A 21,974-nucleotide genomic window follows, 5' to 3' on the forward strand; every position below is an offset into this window, starting at 1 on the left:
AAGCAGAGTCTTATTCTACCCTAGGCTGACCTGAGACTTTCTCTGAAGCCAAGGCTAGCTTCCAACTCTTATTTAATCCTCCTAACTCCATCATCCCTGGTGCTGGGATTACAGGCTTGAGCCACCATGCCTGGCCAACTGGCTTAGCCAGTAAGCACTTAATTTTAATGACTTCCCACTTAAGTAGCAACTTGCGGTTAGTGGTTACCATGTGGACATTTAGCTTCAGGTAGCAGCGGGAACAGCTGCTTACAATAAGCCTCTGCAGTGTCTTTGACCTAATTCCACAGGAGAAATGACAGCACAGACTTCCCAAGTCACACGCTTGACACTGTCCTGAGCAATGTCTGCTCTACTATTAGAACCTGTGGGTTGTGACCCATTTGGGGTCACATATTGAATATCCTGCATATCAAATATTTACATTGCATTGTGTAACCGTAGAGGTTCTCAACCTGTGGGTCATGACCCTTTTCGGGTCAAACAACCCCATTCACAGGAGTTGCCTAAGACAGAAAGCACATTACAATTCATAACAGTAGCAAAATTGCAACGAAATAATTTTATGGTTGGGGGGGGGGTCACCACAACAGAAGGAACTGTATCAAAGGGTTGTAGCATTAGGAAGGTTGAGAACCACTGTGTTAGAGGAATAGAGTTGGTTGGACAACACCAACTGTAATCTGAACACACTTCTTTTTAAGACAAAGAGAATAGGTATGCTCACATATATACCTATGCAGACAAGACATCTAGAAGACTGTAAATCAAAATGTTATGGGGGGGATTAGTATCAGGAGTGATTTTAACTTTCTTTTGCATTTCTCCTCCTCCTCCTCCTCCTCCTCCTTCTTTGCCTTGAATGACTTTTTTTAAAAACAAGAAATATGCTCTTTTTTATAATTAAAATAAAACCAGCAAAACTGTTTCTATGTAGAAAAACCTAGAATTCATGCTGAATAAGTTCTGATCATGCTGACCAGAGTGGCATTTCTACATCTATTTGTTCTCTTTGCCCAGGCAGAGTGAGAGACTAATATCACCCTGCCCAAAGCACATGGGTGTTGAAAAGTACTCAGGGAAACAAAATCTCTTAAAATATCAAAACAATTGAGTACTTGCAATACATGACTGCATTTTAACCTTTTAAAAGATTTAAGTATGTACGTGTATGACTATTTTGCCTGTTTGCCTGCATGTGCACCATGTATGTGCTGGCTAGTTTTATGTCAACTTGACACAAGCTAGAGTCATTTAGGAAGAGCGAACCTCTGTCGCAAAAATGCCCCCAACAGATTGGCCTGTGGTGACTCTTCTTGACTAATGATTGACATGGAAGTGCCCGGATCACTATGAACAGTGTCACCCCTGGGTTAATGGTACTGGGTGCTGTATGAAAGCAGACTGAGCAAGCTAGTAAGCAGCACTTCTGCATGGCCTCTGCATCAGCTCCTGTCTCCAGGTTCTTGCCTTAAGTTCCTGCCCTGACTTCTGTCCGTGATGGAGTGTGACCCGAGAGTTGTTTCATCCTTCATTTAACAGACAGAAGTGAAGCCTTGCCAGGCAGTGCTTGTGCACGCCTTTAACCCCAGCTCTTGGGAGGCAGAGGCAGGCGGATCTCCGTGAGTTCGAGACCAGCCTGGTCTACAAGAACTAGTTTCAGGACAGGCACCAAAGCTGCAGAGAAACCCTGTTTCAACCCGCCCATCCCCCTAAAAAGGAGCAGGACCTTCTCAGTCCAGCAGGGTGAGGTTCCTGCTTCCCTAGCCAGAACTTTTTCTGCTTGCCACATACAGTGCTCAGAGGGGGAAATCAAGATTTAACCCAGACTTCTAAACCCAAGGAAAAAAAAAGTTAATGGGCTAAATTGAAATAACATTGCTCACTGGAGATTATTTTAAAGCACTAATAAGATTTAATGTAAAAAATGTGGAAGGTTTTTCTTGAAACTGAATTATTAAGATGAAAAGTCCAGAATGTCTAATTCATTTTATTTGCATGCATCATTAAGCCGAGAAACTCTGTTACCCTGGAGATCTGGGCTGCTCCGGCATAAATCATCAAATCAGTGAGGCGATTATTGCCAGATCCTTAATTCGCTTTGAACAATGAACACGGCCATGGTAAAAAATAAGGCAGAATGCTCACCAAGGTAGGAAACGCCTTCTTCTGGAGATATAGTGCCATACTTGACCATCATTTTCACGAACTCGATCAGCGTCTTCATGATAGTGATCAGGGTTTCTTTCTCTTTCGCTTCTTTTTCTATGGTAAAAGAACAACATAATGAACTAAGATCATTTTATCTGTATTACTTTATGGGTGTTTGCCTTCATATACATTTGCGTACCACCGGCATGCATGCCTGCAGAGGCCAGAAGAGGGTGAGGGGAGCCCCTGAACTGGAGTTACTGAGGGGTGTGACCACGGTGTGGGTCCTGGAACTTGAACTTGGGACTTTTGGAAGAGCAGTTCATGCTCTTAGCTGCTAAGCCATGTCTTCGGCCCCCATGAGAAGCAAAATAATTTAAAGATAACTAATAGCCGGGCGGTGGTGGCGCACGCCTTTAATCCCAGCACTCGGGAGGCAGAAGCAGGCGGATCTCTGTGAGTTCGAGACCAGCCTGGTCTACAAGAGCTAGCTCCAGGACAGGCTCTAAAGCTGCAGAGAAACCCTGTCTCGAAAAACCAAAAAAAAAAAAAAAAAAAAAAGATAACTAATAAACGATAGTTTTATCTTTCACTGCCAATCTATGAAGTAAGGCATAATTATTGAATATCTTCCCCTTTATTTATAATGAATCGCACAAACGTTTAGCTTAAAAAGCAAAACAAAAACTAACAAATGTTTAACTTAAAAAGCAAGACAAAAACTAAGACACAATTGGGAATATAGGGCAGTTTATAGCTATACAAAACTGCTTTTAGAAATGAACGCATTTTAACTTTCCTATGGGGCTTTAATATCATCTGAAATATTAGAGTAATAAAATAGACAGAAAAGAATTCACTTCTGGGGTAGGAATTATAGTTCCGTTGGTACAGTGCCTGCCTAGTGTATATAAGGCCCTAAGGCTTAAACTCTAGCATTGAATAAGCCAGCCGTGGTGACACGTGCCTATAGTCCCAGCATTTGGGAACTAGAGGCAGGAGGATGAGAAGCTCAAGATCATCCTTGGACACAGTTTGAGGTCAGCCTGGGATGTGTGAGACACCGCCTTAAAACAAACAAACAAACCTGAATTATAAAACAAATAAATAACATTTCACACAGTGGAGTTTAAAAAATACCATAAAACTCACAGGTTGCTGAGTTAGGGAGATCCTAAAAAAGACGTGACAAATGACTTTGGCCATCTCTTGATGAAGGGTGGGCCAGTATATTTAGCATTATGCTGACGCTCTTCACTGAGGAGAAGTGACTCACTAGAATGACACAGATTCTGAGCTGGTCATTTTGCCAACCCATGGGGCAAGATGGCTCAGCACAGGTCCTCCAGACCCAGCCTTGCAGATTCAAGCAGAGAGGCCAGTGCCATCTGGCCAATACATGGACCTGAAGGACAAAGAGAATTCTCCAGGGCTGAAAGCTCATTCTATGATCACTTTATGGAGAAACCAGATTACAACTCCAGAAAATTTACCTAATTGTTCACTTGAGGGCTGCAACAGGGATGGGAAAGCTGCTGCGGCAATGTGGGGCATCTGCCTGAACAGTGACAGAAGAGATTAAGAACCTCATCATTTACAGATTAACCAGAAACACACAAAAGCCAAATCCTACAGACAGCTCTGTACACACGTGACTGAAGAGACTGGGGAGGACACGTTTAAAAAAAGAACAATTTCTCAGATGTGTTCTAGACTTTCTTTCATCCCATGCTCATGTGAACTCACTGGAAAACCAAAGCAGAAAATGTCTAGTAAGCAATGTCTTGAATAATTTAGAGGAGAGCAAAGAAGGCTCCCACTGAGAGAGGAAAATGAAAGCTTTGCACAAGATTTAATACAACTGGCAGGATTTTCTCTTGATGTTTTGTTTTTTTGACACTGTGCCTAGAAAACACACTAGGTAAAACAATCCAGATACAAAGACAGAGACTGCATTCTCTCAGATCCGAACCCAAGGCTTCATTATCCATGGATTCATTATCCATGGATTCATTAACTGAGGATCAAAAATACTAAAGAAAAAATATGACTGCGTTTTTACTGAGCGTGGACAGGTCATTTTCTTGCCGCTGTTTTCCAAGCAATACAGTTTAACAACCATTTGTATAGCACTTCCATTGTGGTAGGCATTGCAAGCAAATCAGAGATGATTTAAAGTCCATGGGAAGATGTGTGATGATTATACAAAAATACTATATCTTTCTCCAGCTCCCTCTCTGCCACCCTCTCTCTCTCTCTCTTTCCCCCACTTCTGTATGTGTATGAAGGGGCTGTGTTTGTTACAGGTAATCAAACTCAAGCCTTGGACATGCTAGGCCCGACTCTACCTCTGAGCTTCAGCCATGGTGTTTGTACCATTTTATAGAAAGGACTTGAGTAGGTGTGGATTTTGGTATCTAGAGGAGGTCCTGACACCTCTGTGCTTATAGGAAGACAGCTGCCTGTGGAATTTAAAAACGCTAAGTCATTGAAGTGGGGAGTAGAATGTCATTGCCTAGGACTGGGTGACACTGGGAGATGCTGGTCAAAGGTACCAAGCTTCTGTTCTGTAGGATGAGAAGTCTGGAGTTTGTGAAACTTGGCAAGTATGGCTGGTAACATTGGATACACAGTTGAAATCGGCTAGATCATATCCTCACAAGAACAAGAATAAAAAAGAAGAAAGAGACAATAGCGACTATATGTATGGGTGAGAGACACAGTCATTGGCCACACCATGATGATCATTTCACGGTGCAGATGAACACTAAAACACCATGTTATATGCCTGTTGTATACAATTGTGTGTGTGTGTATCTGTGTGAGATAGGATCTTGTTATGTAGCTAAGGCTGGCCTCAAGCTCACAATATAGACCAGGCTGGGCCCATGCTCATGGTAATCCTTCTACCTCAGCCCCCCAAGAGCTAGGATTCTAGGATTATAGGGGTACACATATTAAGTACTCCTCAATAAAGATGGGAACAGAGCATTAGAGAAAGCTGAAGGGCCAGAGAGACAGCATGGGTGCTCAGAGCATTCGCTGCCAGGCCTGATGACCTGAATCACATTCCTACGACCCACAGCAGTCGAGAGAAAAAACTGACTCCAGCAAATTGTCCTGCAATCTTTATATGTATGCTGTGACACACATGTCCGCACACAAAATAAATAAATAAAATAAAAAGGCTCTCTGAATGTGCCTTACATGGAGGGCTGGCTGAGAAGCCAAGGACAATGGCCCTGGGTTTTGATTCTACTGCATGTACTGGCTTTGTGGGAACCTAGTCTGGATGCTCACCTTTCTAGACCTGGATGGAGGGGGTAGGACCTTGGACTTCCCACAGGGCAGGGAACCCTGACTGCTCTTTGGGTTGGAGAGGGAGGGGAAGGGGAAATGGGGGGAGGGAGAGGAAAATGGGAGGAGGGGAAGAGGTGAAAATTTGTAATAATAATAAAAATTTAAAAAAAAAGAAAAAAAAGGCTGGTAACAAAAAAGCAGCTATAGTAAGAGCGAAGACTGAGCTGGGTCAGGGCAGGTCAGTGATTTATCTCAGCACGTGACAGACTTGGGTACCTGTACACAGCAGATGTTCCGTGGCTGTTTATTGAACAAATAAACGAACTGTCTGTTAACGAGATTAAATTATCCAGAAACTCCACATTTCCTGATTACCCTTTCCATGACTAGCACTCCACTTTTGAAAAGAAAAAAAAAAGTGAAATGTTTTTCCCAGCCAACAGTGTATGTCATGGAGAACTGCACTTGGAAACCACGAACAGGAAGAAAACCACCCACACATTTCCAAGAATTACTGTCTCATTTCCCTTCCTCACGCTCATAAAGTGGTGGTTACCTGAATCGATGCTCGTCAGTAATGCATAGAAGTTGGGGAAATACTGGAGTTCCTCAAAGTCATCTTCACTGCGGGGGTCGGTTCTCCTTTCCAAGCCATTCGACAAGGTCAAGGTGTTAGATACGGTCTCATCATTTTCTCTGTTAGCAAAGCCATCTGGCACGGCTGCCGCTGGAGTCTTCAGTGAGGGGGGGAAATGACAATAGCAAATAAAGATGGTTTAGAACGAATGCAGCTCCAGGTCAGTTCCCTCCTTTCAGATGACCTCAGGGTTCCTCCTCCTTCACAAGGCCCTGCAGGTTCTAGGTAGGGGTTCCCTTGAGAAAGTATATTGGTGTGGCTCAGGAGAGACTAGACTGGGGATTTCTATGGTTCTGCTTTGGCCACATTACCCTCCATGAGTCTTTCACTGAGGAGAGAGCTTTGCTTTCCACGGGGTGTGAATTCACATAGGGGTGGAGTGGAGTGGACCAGGAAAGCTTTCAGACTGTCCATTAGTAACTGTACTAACACCTTGGAACTTCCAGGAGATTTTTGTCTTTGCATGATATGTAATTTTTTCCCCCTTCCCAGACCTGATCTTTGTTCCCATTTTGGTGAAAGCTCATTTGCCATTCGGTAGACTAGACAAAAATCTGAGATTTTCTTTTTTCTTTGTTTTTCCACATCTGATCTATCAGTATCCTTGTTGGCTTTACTTTCAAATCTTATGGCAGTTTTTACCTCTCTTTCTCCAGTAACCCATGTTCGTCCACGCAGTCCTTCACCGCCCCCCTTCTAACTGGTATACCACTCATCTCAAATGTCTTCTTAGTTCAGTATCTTATGCCCTGTGGACCGAAGTATCTTTCTAGCAATTTGATCTTTAAAGACTTTGCTTAAAATCTACTACAAGGAGGCCAGAGATGAATCTGGGTTGGTAAAGTGCTTGCTTAATGAGCACAAGTGTCCCAGTTTGATCACAGAACCCACATTAAAAATAAAAGTTGATGGGACTGGAGAGATGGCTCAGTGGTTAAGAGCACTGACTGCTCTTCCAGACGACCGAGGTTCAATTCCTAGCTCCCACATGACAGCTCACAACTGTCTGTAACTCCAGGATCCAACACCCTCATACAGACATACATGCAGGAAAAATACTAATGCATACAAAATAAGAATAAATAAATTAAGTTAAAAAATAACTAAATAAAAGTTGATCCTAGTGGCACACGCTTGTAATCCCATGGCTAGGAAGGTGGAAATAGGCAGATTTTTTTTGGCTTGATGACAACTATTTTACTTTGCTTGCTGAGTTCCAGGTTAGTGGGAGACCCTGTTCCAAAACACAAGGAGGATGGTGCCTGAGAAATAACACCTGGGGTTGTCCTCTGGCCTTCACTTTCATGCATGCTGACATGTACACATGCCTACATGTGCACATACCCACACGTACACATGCACCTGTACACATACATACATACATACACACACACACACACACACACACACACACACACACACACACACACACACACACACACCTGCTATGCTATGGTTTGGATATGGCCTATTCCTGTCAAAATTCACATTGAAATTTGAATTACTGGGGCTGAAGAGATTATTGGCTGCTCTTCCATAGACCTGGGTTCAATTCTAGCTCCCACATGGCAGCTCACAACTGTCTGTAAATCCAGTTCCAGGGGATCTGACACCCTCACACACACATCCATGCAGGTGAAACACCAATTCCATAAAATAAAAAGAAAAAAAAAGAAATTTCAAATGCCAATGAAAAGGCATTGAAGGTAGGGCCTTTGAGGCATAGCAAGTTCATGTAGGCTCCTCCCTCAGGAATGAATTAATGTTTGTGTTGGTTTGAATGAGATGTTTCCCTTAGTCTTAGAGATTTGAATACCTGGTTTCCCAGGTGATGGTGCCTTCTGGGAAAGCTTAGGAGGTGTGGCCTTGTTGGAGGATGTATGTCACTGGAGGCTGGCTTTGAGGTTTCAAAGCTACACACCATTCCCAATTTTCTCTTTGCTTCCTCCTTATGGTTTAAGATATGAACTTTCAGCTTGCTGCTCCAGCCTCCTGTGCCTGCCTGCTGCCGTCTTGGGCTCCAGCCTCCCTGCCTTCTGCCTTGGGCTCCAGCCTCCATGCCTGCCTGCCACCTTGCTTCCTCATAGTAATGTGATGGGCTCTTAGCACTCTGGAACTGTAAGCCCAAATAAACTCTTCTTTTGTTAAGTAGCTGTGATCATTGAGTATGCTCTGTATGCTGTGAATACCTTTGGTTAATAAAGAAGCTACTTTGGGCCAATTGTAGTACAGAATAAGGCAAGGTAGGAATTCCAAGTAGACAGAGGAGGAGAGAGTAGGCAGAGTCAAAGAGATGCCATGTAGCTGCCAAAGGAGAAAGATGCCTGAAACCTTACCAGTAAACCATAAGCATCGTGGTAAAATATAAAATAATAGAAATGGGTTGAGAGTAAGAGCTATCTAGAAATATGCTTATTAATAGCTTAATAACACTTAAGCTATTGGCCAAACAGTATTGCAATTAATATAGTTTCTGTGTAATTATTTTGGGTCTGGGCAGCCGGGAAATGAGTAAGCAGCTTCTGCCTACAGCAGTGTTTTATCGCAGAGATAGAAAAGTAACTATACTCTGCCTTTCTTGAGGGACAGGCAGGACAGAAGATAGGGCCAATTCAGAAGACATGGAAAGGAAGAAAATCCCTCGCTGGGATCTGCTTTGACTTTCTGGCTGACAGAGTTAAGAAACTCAACAGAGAAAGCCTAAATTGCCTACAGAGATACCAGCATATTAATGTCCTCTCAAACAGGGGGTTAAAAATGATTACTTAGGGCTAGAATATTGTCAGTTTAGTACCCTTTTCTCATCTCTAAATCTAAATAAGGCACCCCATAAAAACACCTTGTGGTCATTTACAATATGAAACCAATTTACATATTTTACTTTATTTTTAAACTTTATTTAATTGTAAACTTGCTTAGTCTTTTAAAATTTTTATTTATATGTGTGTGTGTGTGTGTGTGTGTGTGCCTAGTCTCGTGGGTGGAGATCTGAGGACAACTTTAGACACTTTCCTTCCACCATGTGGGTCACTTAGGTCTCCACGTTTGGCAGTGGGTATCTTTATCTGCTGAGTCGTCTTATGGCCCCAGCTTGCTTAATCTTTTAAACATGAAAATTGCATCCTTTTTGCATCCTGACTTAAAAAGGCCCAGGGTCATAGACACAGCCCTGGTAAAGACACATAAATGTGTCTGTCAGGGAGCTTTGCACCCATATTGTAGGTGTGCACTGTCTTTTTTTTCCCCTATGGATTTCTATCTAAACAGTTAATGCATTTGCTAACTTGGCTTCATTCTGGCTTGTTCTGGGATTCTTTTCTGAGCTGCAGTCAATGGTCTGGCTTTACCTTAGTGGAGTCTCTAGGTGAAAGGGTGTTCCTTGGGCAGCTGGTGGCTATGCTAGGCTGTGTCTCTCCACTGTTGGAGAGACTGGGATAGTTAAGGCTAGCTACTGTGTGAGAGAGAGTTGTTAAAAGGTGGGTGGCACCCCTGCCCCTCTTACACATACACTTGCTTGTCCTTCCCCTTTCCCATCTCACAGGGCAAGCCACACAGGGCCTCAACAGAAGCTGACCAGAAACTATTCCATCTTAGACTTTTCACCTCCAAAGCTGTGCACTAAATGCAGTTATTTTCCTTTTTTAAAGAAAAGATTTATTTATATTTATGTGTGTGGGTGTTTTGCTTGCACGTATGTCTGTGCACCAGGTGTATGCCTGGTAAAGTTGGAGGCCAGACATTGGATCCCCTATGACTGGCGTTACAGAAAGTTGTGAGTCATGAGTCACCATGTGGGTGTTGGGAATTGAACATGGATCTTCTGGGGGAGAATTTAACGCTCTTAACTGATGAGCCATCCCTCCAGTCCCTGTTTCTCTTTTTAATAAATTATCTAGTCCTAGGTATTTTTTGTAGCAATGGGAAGCAGAGGAAGGTAAAACCCTTTAGTATTTTTCCCTGGCTTTTACAGTAGGCATCAAACTCCACGTAAGACTGAGGCTCTGCCTGGTCTGGGCTGGGCTACTCCCCATTCTCCTGACACCGCTCTCCTTTCCCTGTCAGTCACAAGCCTTGTTTTAGTTGCCTGGATACTCCACACACGTGACCTCTCCTGTTTACAAGTTAATCCTATTTGACTTTTAGTTTTTGGCTCAAATTGCTTCCTTAGGGAAGCCTGCTCTCAGCCTAAGTGCAGAACAGATGCCTTTTCTCTAAGCTCTTGATGCGGTTGCCTTTACAATGACCACTGTTTGGAGACAATCTACGTCTTCCACTAAAACTTAACCTTTGTGGGAGGAGAGACTGTGTCTTTTTAAATTAGCATGGCATTCTTAGCACGCTATGGTACTCTGAAAGAATACTTTATTTGTATTAGTGCATTTAGAAGACATGAACAACAAGCCAAGCATATAGACGTTTTAGAAAAGAATAAATGTAACAAGTGAAGACCTGTATATCTGTTCCTCCATGAATATGGAAAGTTTGGTGGTTTGAATAGAAATGGACACCATAGGCTCATAGATCTGAATGCTTGATCACCAGGGAGTGACACTATTAGGAGGTATGGCCTCGTTGGAGTAGGCCAGAACCGATCTTATTTTCTGGCCCTTCTAAAATAGTATCTCTATAGGGCCTGTTGATACATATTTGTAATCCAAGCATTTGGGAACCTGGGAGGTGGAGGCAGAAGGATTTGATCTAGAGTTCAAAGACAACCTTGCGAACACAGAAAATTCAAGGCCAGCTTGGACTACATGAGAGAAACGCAAACACACACCAAAACAAAACTAAACCCACAGAAACAGTACCATATTGCATGTGATAGTTCACACCTATAACCTAGTACATAGAAGGCCAGAAGGCATATTTGCCACTGAGCTGAGGCCAGCTTACATATCATGTGAGACTCAACAAACAACCACCTTCCAAGAAAACCCAACCCCAAGCAAACAACAGAAGTGCAGCATTCTATATAGCTTTGCTTTGTAATGCAGAGGATGCTGGAGGTGCTAAGGGGAGGGGGAGCTTCAGGTCTGTGTACTCTGGAGAAGGAAAATCAAAAGCAAGGCAAGGGTTCTGACACCCTCCATTGCTACATTTCTCCAGAAAGAGAACTGAGTGAGGAGACCAAGATCATCGTAGCTTTGTTGATTCCAAAAGGAAAATGCAGAGAGGAGCCCAGGAAGGGGAAATACGAATGAACTGCAAGCCCAGATGACAGGCGATAGACAGGCTTCTGAACCAATGAAAAGGGGAAGGGGCAGGTGGAAGAATGCAGCCTTACACAGAGGAAGGATCAGACTGGGGGTGTGAGGCTGCTGTGCAGAGGATTGATCTATCTACCCCTCCCATCTTTCTCTCTCTCTCTGTGTACATGGACGTTCATACACATGCACTGGGAATAGATGATAATATTTATGTAAATGGATGGAATACCAAAAAAGCTTTGGAGCATTGGTTCCAGCACATTTGGGATGCTGTAAATACTTGTATCATATGATATGTTCCCAGTGTGCTAAAAATGAGACACTTTCCAAATACTCTTTGGCATCAGGTAAGGCACTAATTGTACAGAGATACATAAAGCACACATGCACATATGCCCATGACACGAACACATTCCTCACACTCTTGTACATACCACTTTCTCTGATATTTTTCCAGCCTGATTCTCGGTCCTGCTTGTGGGTTTATCCAGGGCCTCAGCCTGATTCTCGGTCCTGCTTGTGGGTTTATCCAGGGCCTCCTCGTAATTGTTGGCTTCTTTTGAAATCAATTTTTGTAAAGCCTCTGCTACTTCGTCTTCCAGAGTGTGTGCCTGGCTTTCAGTGATCTGTTATAAAGAGACAAAGAAATATAGCTGCTGTTCCTCTTTCTGGGCATAAATAAACAAATAGACACCTGAACTCTAGTTCAATAACTTCTTGACCTTTTGGCTAAGATAAAATATAAACTCCAGTTGAACACGTAGGCACCATGCAAGCTTCCAACAGCTACACAGCTATGACTCCCATGAGCCACAGCAATGAATATTTCCCTAAGGGTACAGTAGTGGCATGCATACCTTCGTAGTAACCAACAGCTCTCTAATCAGACTTAAGACCTGCTCAACAAAGGTGAAACCACGCTGGTGCTGGAAAGCTAGCTAACTACTCAGTGCTGATGAAGTCATGAATATTGGAGGAGAATCTACAACCACTACTTTACTAAGCCAGCATAATCTCTAGCAACAACACAAACATTTATCTTTATACCCACAGATAAGTGTAGTCTTCACTCCTAATCAAGGAAACTTCTCTTTGTAACAGACAATCCTTTCTTATGCAGGCTGTGGTGGTGACTCCAGGAAGAAGTAGGCTATTTATTCAAGCTGTCAGTGGTATCTGCTGAAACCCTAGGGATGCTTCCTTAGAGAGATACCTGAGGGATGCTGCTTTTTAGCTGAAGGTCTCATGATCAGTTACAGGATCCTTGTGATTAAGAACCTCAGTGAAACCTGCTGGGCTATGTCACGGCTGAGCAGCCAAGTCGTGACTAGGGAGGATTCAATCGCTCAGAGTTCCTCAAGCATCCACTGCCACTCTCTGCTCATGTTATTTCTGGTTTTGCCACACACATCCTCTGCCTCTGCTTGTTATAGCCTGACTTTCCTTCTAAGCTCATTTCAAACACCTCTTCCTCTGAAGCCTTTCCCTACTTCACACTGGGCACATGCCACTCTCTGGCAAACTGCACAGCTCATACAACTCTCAAATCGCCTGTGTGATGGGTGTGTGTGCTTATCTGGCTCTTCTGATAAACCCAAGGGAGTCCTTGGGAGCCTAGTACAAAGTAGGTGCCCCATCAACATTTGGTTGCTTGAATTACGAGGCTCAACTCCTCAGGACACTGTAGACTCTACTAAGAACCAAGTTTGATCTTGTGCAAACCACTTACTAGGCCGAGATTCAGCAGTTTAGAAACAATCTTGTCAAACACTCCTCTGTCGTTCTCCTCATAGATCCTGGTAGCAATTTTGTGGACAATGTCTTCAGCAGTTAGAGGAGTTCCATCCAGTTGATGCAGGCCATCCGGGTCATCTAGACAGAGCAAGCACAGCTTCACAGCATGGCGAGTACACACCTATTCTATGCACCGTATTATAGCCCATACTTTCAGAAATACTCAAGATTTTTGTTACATATATTTATCACCTATTCATTTATCGTTCATCCATTTAGAGATAGTGTCCTACTATGTCACCCTGGCTGGCTTGGAACTTCCAGCAGTCCTCAGCTTCTGCCTCTTGAGTGCTGAAATGACAGGCATGTACTGCCATGCCTGGCTGCTAGAGTACCTCTACGTAACAACGCTTAACATTAAGGCTTAATAACAATAATAAACCCCAGTCTCCAAAAGACAGTGAGCTTATTTTATGAGCTTGGAATAAAAATGTTAAAGCGAGAGATCTACATTAACAACATGCAAATTTTTGCAGAGAAGCCTGTGAATATATGTCCTTAGTTTTCCTGGGAATTCATCTGGTAACGTAACTTCAGAATAAGACAAGGGATCATTCTGAGTGAGGAAAGGGTGCTGTGTATGATGGTTCACGCCTGTAATCCCAGTGCTTGGTTGGGAGCCTGAGGCAGGAGGATTGACATGAGTTTGAGGCTAGCGTTGTCTAACAGAGAGAGACCTTTTCTCAAACAAAACAAACTCAAACTCTAAACAACCAGAACAACGATGATGACGATGACAACATCTAATGTGAGGGAGAAAGGAAATGAAGTCAATGAAAGCCTTGGTCCATCCACACAAGAATCCCAGAAGTCTATACCACATTGAACAGGTCTGCTTTACAGAGTATACCACATAGATCAGATCTGATTTACAAAGTGTTAAACTCTTCTGTTACATAGAGGCAGATGGGAAAGATCAGTGGTTTAGCATAGTGATTTCTCTTGTTCTCTATAAACCTTGGATCACTGTACAAAATAATAACAGCATTGGTCTCTGTGCTTAGCTCAGTGGTAGAGTGCTTGTCTAGCATTTGTAAAGCCCAAACAATAGAGCAAACAATTATGAATAATAAGGGCTTATTTAATTTGATTTTAATGGCGTTATAAGGAACAGATGACATAAGATTGTAAATGCACCTTTTGAATGGTACAGTAGTGTGTGGAAGCGTGTACTATTGCAATTATGCCTAGTGGATTTTGATTTTTTTGTTTTGTTTTTCAAGACACGGTTTCTCTGTGTTACAGCCCTGGTTGTCCTGGAACTTGCTCTGTAGACCAGGCTGGCCTTGAACTTACAGAGATCCACCTTTGCCTCCCGAGTGCTGGGATTAAAAACACATGCTACCACTGCCTGGTAGATTTTTAAAGGAATTGTGATTATTTTCTGGTGAAAATGGAAATTGAATTCTTTGCCAGATATGTTACGAATAATGCTTTATTTTTTGAGACAGGGTATCATTATGTAGGCTGGCTTTGAACTCTCAGAGATCTGCTTGCTTCTGCCTCCAGAGTGCTGAGATTAAATGCATATACCATGACACCCAGCTCTCTGACTATAATCCTTATCACTTTCCTTCAATGAAAGAACAACATATTTCCATTCCAATTCTGCCCTTTTCTTCCAAGACCCTTGGGTATTTGGCCAGGGAATTTCTCCCATGGCATGGCCTTTCTTCTAGACCTTGGGGATGGTGGCACTGCAGCTTCAGGTAGACACCCTCTCCTGCTTTTGGACGCAGGCTTTATGAAGATGAGTGGAGTTTATACACAAAGGCCGAGTTCTTGTCCAGCTGCAAGCCCTTTGAGACTCAAGTGCCAGAGTGACAAAAATCATAAAATTAGTTCCCTTCGTGTCTGGTTGGAAGTGGAGTTCTTCATCTGTTTCTCAGGAGCACAGCCTCTCTATCACTTCGGTCTGAATTTTCCATTTGTGGGTTGCAAGTCAGGCGCTGGGGACTAGTCTTCCGTCTATGCAGAGGAGGAAGAATTCACTTCCCTCCCCACTTTTCCCTCAGGAGCTGAGAAGGAAAGAATGTTGGCTGCCTGCTGACGCTGGAAAAAAACCCAGATGACTGTTTTTCAGCTCATTTACTTCCCAACGGGGAGAATGCTGGAAACTCAGAAGAAATGTCTTCCTCCTCTGCTGCACCGCTGCCGCTGCGGGCTCTTGAGCCAGGAACTCAGGTCTCCCACGGTGGAACGTTGCGAGCTGCAGTTAAAAGTGAAGTACTTGGCCACTGCCCTTACCTTCCATCAGTTTTCCCCACGCTCTTTGAAAATGAGAATACCTTAAGGTGATTTCCCAGCTGTGCCCAAAGGAGTGCTTTATTCTTCCTGTGTGAAGCCTCAGAAAGAAGCCGGCATAGATTCAAATTTAAAACCTTTAGGCAGCTACAGTGTTCTATAACAGACATCAAAGGACTGTGGCCTGTCATTATCTTCCCTGTTATTTCTTGTATTCCTTGTATCTCATTTAATACCTAGAATTCATTTCTCCAGTAAAGTTAAAGTCTTACTATGTGCCAGACACCAGAGGTAGAGTGCTGGCTGTACCTAGTATCTCATTTAACACTTGGAATTCATTTTTCAGTTTGATTGAATTCAAGTCTTAATATCTGCCAGAAACTGGTAGAGCATGGTCCCTGGATGCACAGAGCTTATTATCTAGATCATAACCTGCAATATGAGAATTCCACAATAAATTCCTGCTACTGAACACTCAAAGGCATTTCAAGCATAAGCACATAAGGAAAAACAGGCAAGGATTTTGAATTTGGAGCTTTCTTAAAGGCAGTCTTGGGTCTGAGGACATAGCCTGCCAAAGACCCTCTCCCTCGCTCTACCTCTGGGGGCAGAGCCTGCACATCTCTGATGCTCTGTTTGGTGCCTAGGTGGGTTTAGACCCACTGGCTCTAGGATTTGCAGGCTCTGAAAGGAAACGAGACTTTCACCCACAAAACATTCTCTTTAAGACCCTTGACTTAGTCTCTGTAGGATCTCAAGTAAAGTTAAAGCAAATCTGGGCATAAGCCAAAAAACATGAGGACCAGCCCTATCGTTTTAAACCTACAAACTGGCAGTAAAATGACCAATTAAAAAGTAGCTGCTCAAGTCACAAACAAATCTGTGTCTCTGCTGGTGCCTACAACCAGTGTGGCTAGTCAACTCAAACAAATATCACATTCTTTTTTACTTTATTAAACCAAATGTTCTGTTTAACCAGAGTGATTAAATTAATTTCTTTTATGCAGTTATGCCCAGTGTCGATTTGCTTCTGGTCAACATATCTTAGGTTAAAAAGTAGAATTCAAGATTTAAATTCTCCAAATAGCAAAACATAAATCATTGCCTCTATCTACTCAACACATAATGCACTTTAAAACTCTCCTCATTGCCATGAAACAAAATAAAGACAGAGAAGAAAGCCTGTGCTTACTGCTAAGCACTGGTCTGCAGAACTGAAAATACTCTACTTACATAGGTTCACTGATTCCTTCACACATTATTTCATTTCTTCACTTGTTTATAGAGTCATACAATGAATTTACGACTATTCAGGCACTGCCCTCTAATGTCTCTGTTCTTGTGAGCAGTGTAGTTTTGGATAAAGGCAATTGTAAGCGGTTACAGTTACAAATAGAAAAGTTCAAACTACAAGAAGAACAATGATGGCAAGGGGCAAAATGTCTATCAGATCATGTATGCTGGACAAGCCCAGAAGGGTTTGACAGTAACTATGAAGACAGGAATTATATGAAGGATTTTGGTTTTGGTCCTAAGAGAAATGAGAATCTACTAAAAGAGATTTATGGGAAATAAAGAAAGCATGCTCTGCTCATCCCATACAATCCCAGCATCTAGATAGAAGCACAGGACCCTCATGATCTCGGCTAGCCTGAGCTATGTGCAAGGTCTTGGCTAAAAACAAACACTCAAACAACAAAACAAATAAAAAAATAAGACAAAAACCTAATGGCATTCTGGTCATCGTGGAACACATGTTTGCAATTTCAGAAGTCAGAAAACTGAGGCAAGAGGATGATAAGTGGGGCTGGAGAGATGGCTCAGAGGTTAAGAGCACTGGCTGCTCTTCCAGAGGTCCTGAGTTCAGTTCCCAGCAGCCACATGATGGCTCACAACCATCTATAATGAGATCTGGCTCCCTCTTCTGGCCTGCAGGCATACATCCAGACAGAATGCTGTATACATAATAAATAATCTTTAAAAAAAAAAGAGGATCATGAGTTTAAGATCAGCTTAGACTATATAGGAAATACTGTCAAAAAATCTGAGGAGCTGTGGTTGTAGCTCAGTGGTAGCGTGATTAACTGCCTAGCATGCGTGAGGCCTCAAGTTTGATATTGAGCACCCCCTATAAGGAATGACATGCACATATTTCAATATTTTATATTGGTAAATTAAAAGTCCACTCCAGTTGTCACATCATGAATAGACTGAAGAAAGCTGGAGTGGTTGCTGGGAGATCTATAAAATATTTTGTTGTAGTTCCAATGAGACACGATTGGGTATTGGGGAAGGACAGCGGTGGCTAAGAACAGTAGTTTTTTTTCTGTTGGTAAAAACATGGGAACTAACTTGGGAAGAAAATAAACCAGTTTTGGAAGATTAGGATTGAAGAGGTAAAAAAAAAAGAGAATTATTTCAATCCTAGATTTCTGTCATGAAGAAAAAAAAGTATAAATAGCAGCAAAAAAAAAGAGGAAAGATCTTTTGAAGAGGATTTGTGAGGAGGAAAGAGGTCATGAGTTGACTCTGGTATACATTTGGTTTTCTGTGGACCTGACACTTCCAAGGTAAGATGCTAGGTAGGGAGGAACTAGGTCTATAGTCCAGAGAAGTCTGAGTTTAAATGTATAATGGCTAGATGAACAAAGGCCAGAGGTGGAAACAACCAAAAAGAAAATAGTGGACATTTCATTATTGGGAAGGCATATTTTATTGATCTAGTTATTTGAAGAAATAATGTTTTATTTGTAGTAGTTATTAAAATAAGTAGAAATAATAAAATGAATTTACTAATGTAAATGCAGATATCAGGTTTTAAAAAATTTCAAAGCATTGGTAAGGAATCCAGTCACTATAGTCACTGTTATTGCTCTTTGAAATGGAGTCTGGTTGGCTTGGTCCTTTATGTAGCCCAGACTGGACTTGTGATAACAGGCGTGAGCCACCATGCCTGTTAGAGTAAAGAAAACCTTAAAGGGAAAAGTTGAGACTCTAGACTGTTTTTTTTTTGTATATTATCAGTAAATTTTGATTTTACCTCAGCTTTGGACCCAACACATGACAGGTCATGAGCATATTAGATATATTTTGTGACCTTTATAAGTATGTGACCTTTTCTTAGTATGTAATGAAAAAAATCAAAATGAGAAAAAAGATAGCAAAGCATCCTTTAAATCATTTACCTTGAAATTTATGGTCCAGTCCACTCTTTGTAGAATCGTACTCATCAATCAGTTTTCGATTTTTAGTTGAATCAACATCTTCCAAGTCCAGTGTGTTACCAAATGGGGGGCTTCTTATAGACTGTTTTCCTTTCTCCAGTTTTTCTTTTTCTGTTATCGCCCTTAGCAGGTTCAAGTTATCGACAGAAGAATAATTTCTTTCACTTGGCTTGCTTTCTGGAAGAAAAGTTCCAAGCCCAACACATCCATTTTAGTTCAGAATCCCATGACCCACATTATTTAACTGAACAGCAGTATGGATTCCTTTTACCTGGAGGGTTTGTCTTTTTAATCTTGTCTGCCTCTGCCTCAGCAATCTGTGAAACAAACAGGAGACAGACCACATTTTAAAGCAACACTTCACAGCTTACCAAGTATACAAACCAAACGACTTAATCTCTAGAAAATTCAGCTTTGTTTGTAAAAAAGCATTGCTATGAGGATTAAATGAGATAAACAAAGGACTGGTGCACTTTAAGTACGAATTCCTTTCTCCTGTAATATTGACTAAAAATAAATCTTCAACTAAGCAGTGTGGCATGTGCCTATAATCCCAGCAATCAAGAGGATGAGGCGGGGAGATCAAGGGTTGTAGGCTACCCAGCAAGACTCTGTCTCAAACAAACCACACACACACCACACACACACACACACACACACACACACACACACACACACACACGTCAGTAAATTAAGCCATCTTCTAAGAGTGGACGCAGTATTGATCTTGCTGGGCTCTCATCATGTGGGCACTCTAGCACTCTGTATATTCTATAGAACTCAGTAGACATAACTGCGAGAACATACAATTATCAAAACTAGATTCTTCACCTTTTTTTAAAATCAATTTATTATTAATGTCCCAGAGTTTGTAAATTCAAAATGTTGAAAATATCACAACATAATTATAATAAATGATCATGGGAATAAAATGACATAGCAGTTACAGTTTTACATATGACCCACCTGTTCATTCAAAGGTCTTTCTGCACTTAGTTCTCTATTATGCAGATATTTGTCTAGAATAAATACACAAAAAATAATTTAATTGTGCATTTGGATGATAAAATATGTTTCTCGTTAAAATAAAAAAAACGGTGAAAAATCTTTTAGAGAAATAATTCTGGGTGGCTATGAAATAAAATTTATATTAGCAAAGATTATCACTTGTGTTCATGATGAGTATCAGTATTGGTAAGCTTATTATATTACTGCATTTCCTGAGTTAAATGTAATCACACTTTTTTCCGATCAGAAATTTAACATATAGTTCTAATTCTTGACTTATTAATTCTACAATTAGAGATATAAATTTTGATTATCCTTGCTGGCACATTAAAAGAGATCACAGATTCCTGCTTGTGTAATGAATAGATTATCTTAGAAAAAAAATCCAAACCACTTTAAGAACAGGCACTTGCTCCCTTTTCCAAAATAAGATCCTTATAAGCAGCTCATGTTATTGCTCTGTTATCTAAAAAGTGAAGGAGAAAAATTCACCTTCGTTTTCTAAAGTCAAAACGATTCTGTCATTATGCGGTGATAAGATCTGGTTAGAATAACTAGGAAAGGCGATTTAGAGCTCATAGGTCACACCAAGCTTTACCTTTGCTCGGCCAAATGTAAGAGAGCTCAGAAGTAGAGAAATGTCCACTTACCTTGACTGCCTTCAGGTTTGGGGAAAGCTTGTATTGGGCCGCTATTGAGCACCAACACCAGTATCCAAGAGCCGGTCCAAAGGAACCCCATTCTTCCTTGCTCCCTCTGCTCTCTGCTGGAAACAGCTTGGCGCTGGGCCCCTGAGCTGTAGCTTTTGTTATGAATGAGAAGGGGAGTAAGAAGCTGTCAGGGACAGGAGCCGGAGCGCGGGGAGGGAGAGGAGCTGGGAGGCCTGTAGTTGTGTGGGCCTGGAGATGATGCTCCAGCGGGCCCAGAGCAGGTGAGCAGGTGCAGCGGGCGCTGTCCGCTCCGCGGTGCTGAAGTTCCTGCGCGCGCGGACGCGGGCCTGGGCGTAGCTTTACTCCACTAGCTCCTGGAGAGGAAGTGAGGAGGAGGCGCATGCTCCATGCAAACCAGGGGCCTGAGGATGGCGTCAGCGACCCAGAGCTACTCCAATCCCGCGGGAACGGAGAGGGGGAGGGGCGACAGGCAGGCTAGCGTATATTCCATGCCGCAGTCCTGGGTATATTGCTATGTCCGAGTCAAGTCGGATTGCAGGACGCTAGGCATGGTTGTTGTACCTCAAGGACTAAATGCCCTCTCTACCTGTGAACCTGTCAAGAAGAAATGGATAATCTCGTCTAATTTTGACTTGTGATTCTTCTGCAGTATCTGCCCCCAAGTCGCTTCCTGCTATACTCAAAAGGTATAATTCTATTACACCTATAGAATTATACTCAAAAATATGATTCTATTAAACCTTAGAAAGCCCTGTTTTTAGTGACTAGTGTTGACATTCTCTTGATGCTTTTGCATCTCAACTCCCCAGGAGTCTTTTGATTGGGAAATTGTACAAATATTTTTTCCCCAAATAGATTGTGCATCACTCTCGCAGATGGTGAGACAGAAAATAAAAAAAAATTGTTGTCCCTCTAGGGATGAGAGTCCTCAATAGTCAGGGAGATGAGCAAAAATATTCAGTTTCCTTCTCCTTCTCCCAACGAAGTAGGAAAAAATAGTTCACTTTTGTAACATTGTTCCCGGGGTTTCATTTATACCTGAGGATCTTGATATTCTGGGAGTCCTCCTAGAAAAGCAAAAGCCGTGAAAAAGCATTCCTCCCCTCATAAGCAAATCAGAGGGATGTTTCCTATAACTATCCCAGAAGCCTGAGGTCATTGCATACAGCTTACTATCCCAAGACCAAAGTGGTGAATGCAGACAGCATAATGTGAGCAGGGTGCTGAGCCAGCTCTTTAGTCTGATTTTTAAGCAGAACTTGGATCTTTTCCTTTTAACTGCAGCCTGCTGGGAACCGGGCTGAATAATGACCACAAAGAGGGATCCAGCACAATCAGGCCTTTGATTTCTGCATCCTCCCTTTCAAGGACCAAGTTACTTAATTAAAAACCCCAAGCAAACAAACAAACAAAAACAAACCACTGACAAACAAATTTCCCTCTTTCTGGAAGTTTTGAGTTTAATGGTTATGCAAGAATTTAAGAACCTAAAAGGTTTTTTTTTTTTTTGCTTGTTTCCATGTGAATCTTTTTAAAAAACTGACACATAAAATTTGAGGTTACAGAATACTTCCAAATCTAGCAGTTACTTCAAACCAAATAGCTCTTTCTTAATGGTGAATAGAACAGTGTTATTGTCCTAGTATGTTGCAGGGGCCAGAGAGATGGCTCAGTGGCTAAGAGTATGGACTGCTCTTGCAGAGGACTAAGCATGCACATAAGTGCAGCTCACAACTGC

General features: G+C 42.1%; 1 protein-coding gene across 2 annotated transcripts in view; it reads right to left on the reverse strand.

Annotated features, from left to right (window-relative positions):
- Scg3 (secretogranin III) overlaps positions 1 to 20,306 on the reverse strand; it is a 38,648-nt gene extending 18,342 nt beyond the window's left edge. For both annotated transcript variants that reach the window (XM_038323618.1, XM_038323617.1), the window contains exons 1-9: positions 20,216 to 20,306; positions 19,524 to 19,576; positions 18,829 to 18,874; positions 18,519 to 18,734; positions 13,025 to 13,167; positions 11,832 to 11,921; positions 11,730 to 11,789; positions 6,008 to 6,185; positions 2,149 to 2,265 (exon numbers count right to left, since the gene is read on the reverse strand). In XM_038323618.1, the coding sequence (XP_038179546.1) occupies positions 2,149 to 2,265; positions 6,008 to 6,185; positions 11,730 to 11,789; positions 11,832 to 11,921; positions 13,025 to 13,167; positions 18,519 to 18,734; positions 18,829 to 18,874; positions 19,524 to 19,576; positions 20,216 to 20,306 (994 nt within the window). The remainder of the gene's footprint in view (positions 1 to 2,148; positions 2,266 to 6,007; positions 6,186 to 11,729; positions 11,790 to 11,831; positions 11,922 to 13,024; positions 13,168 to 18,518; positions 18,735 to 18,828; positions 18,875 to 19,523; positions 19,577 to 20,215) is intronic.
- Between the last annotated feature and the right edge of the window lie 1,668 nt (positions 20,307 to 21,974).

This window comes from Arvicola amphibius, chromosome 3 (genome assembly GCF_903992535.2).
Source record: "Arvicola amphibius chromosome 3, mArvAmp1.2, whole genome shotgun sequence".
Classification (NCBI taxonomy): domain Eukaryota; kingdom Metazoa; phylum Chordata; class Mammalia; order Rodentia; family Cricetidae; genus Arvicola; species Arvicola amphibius.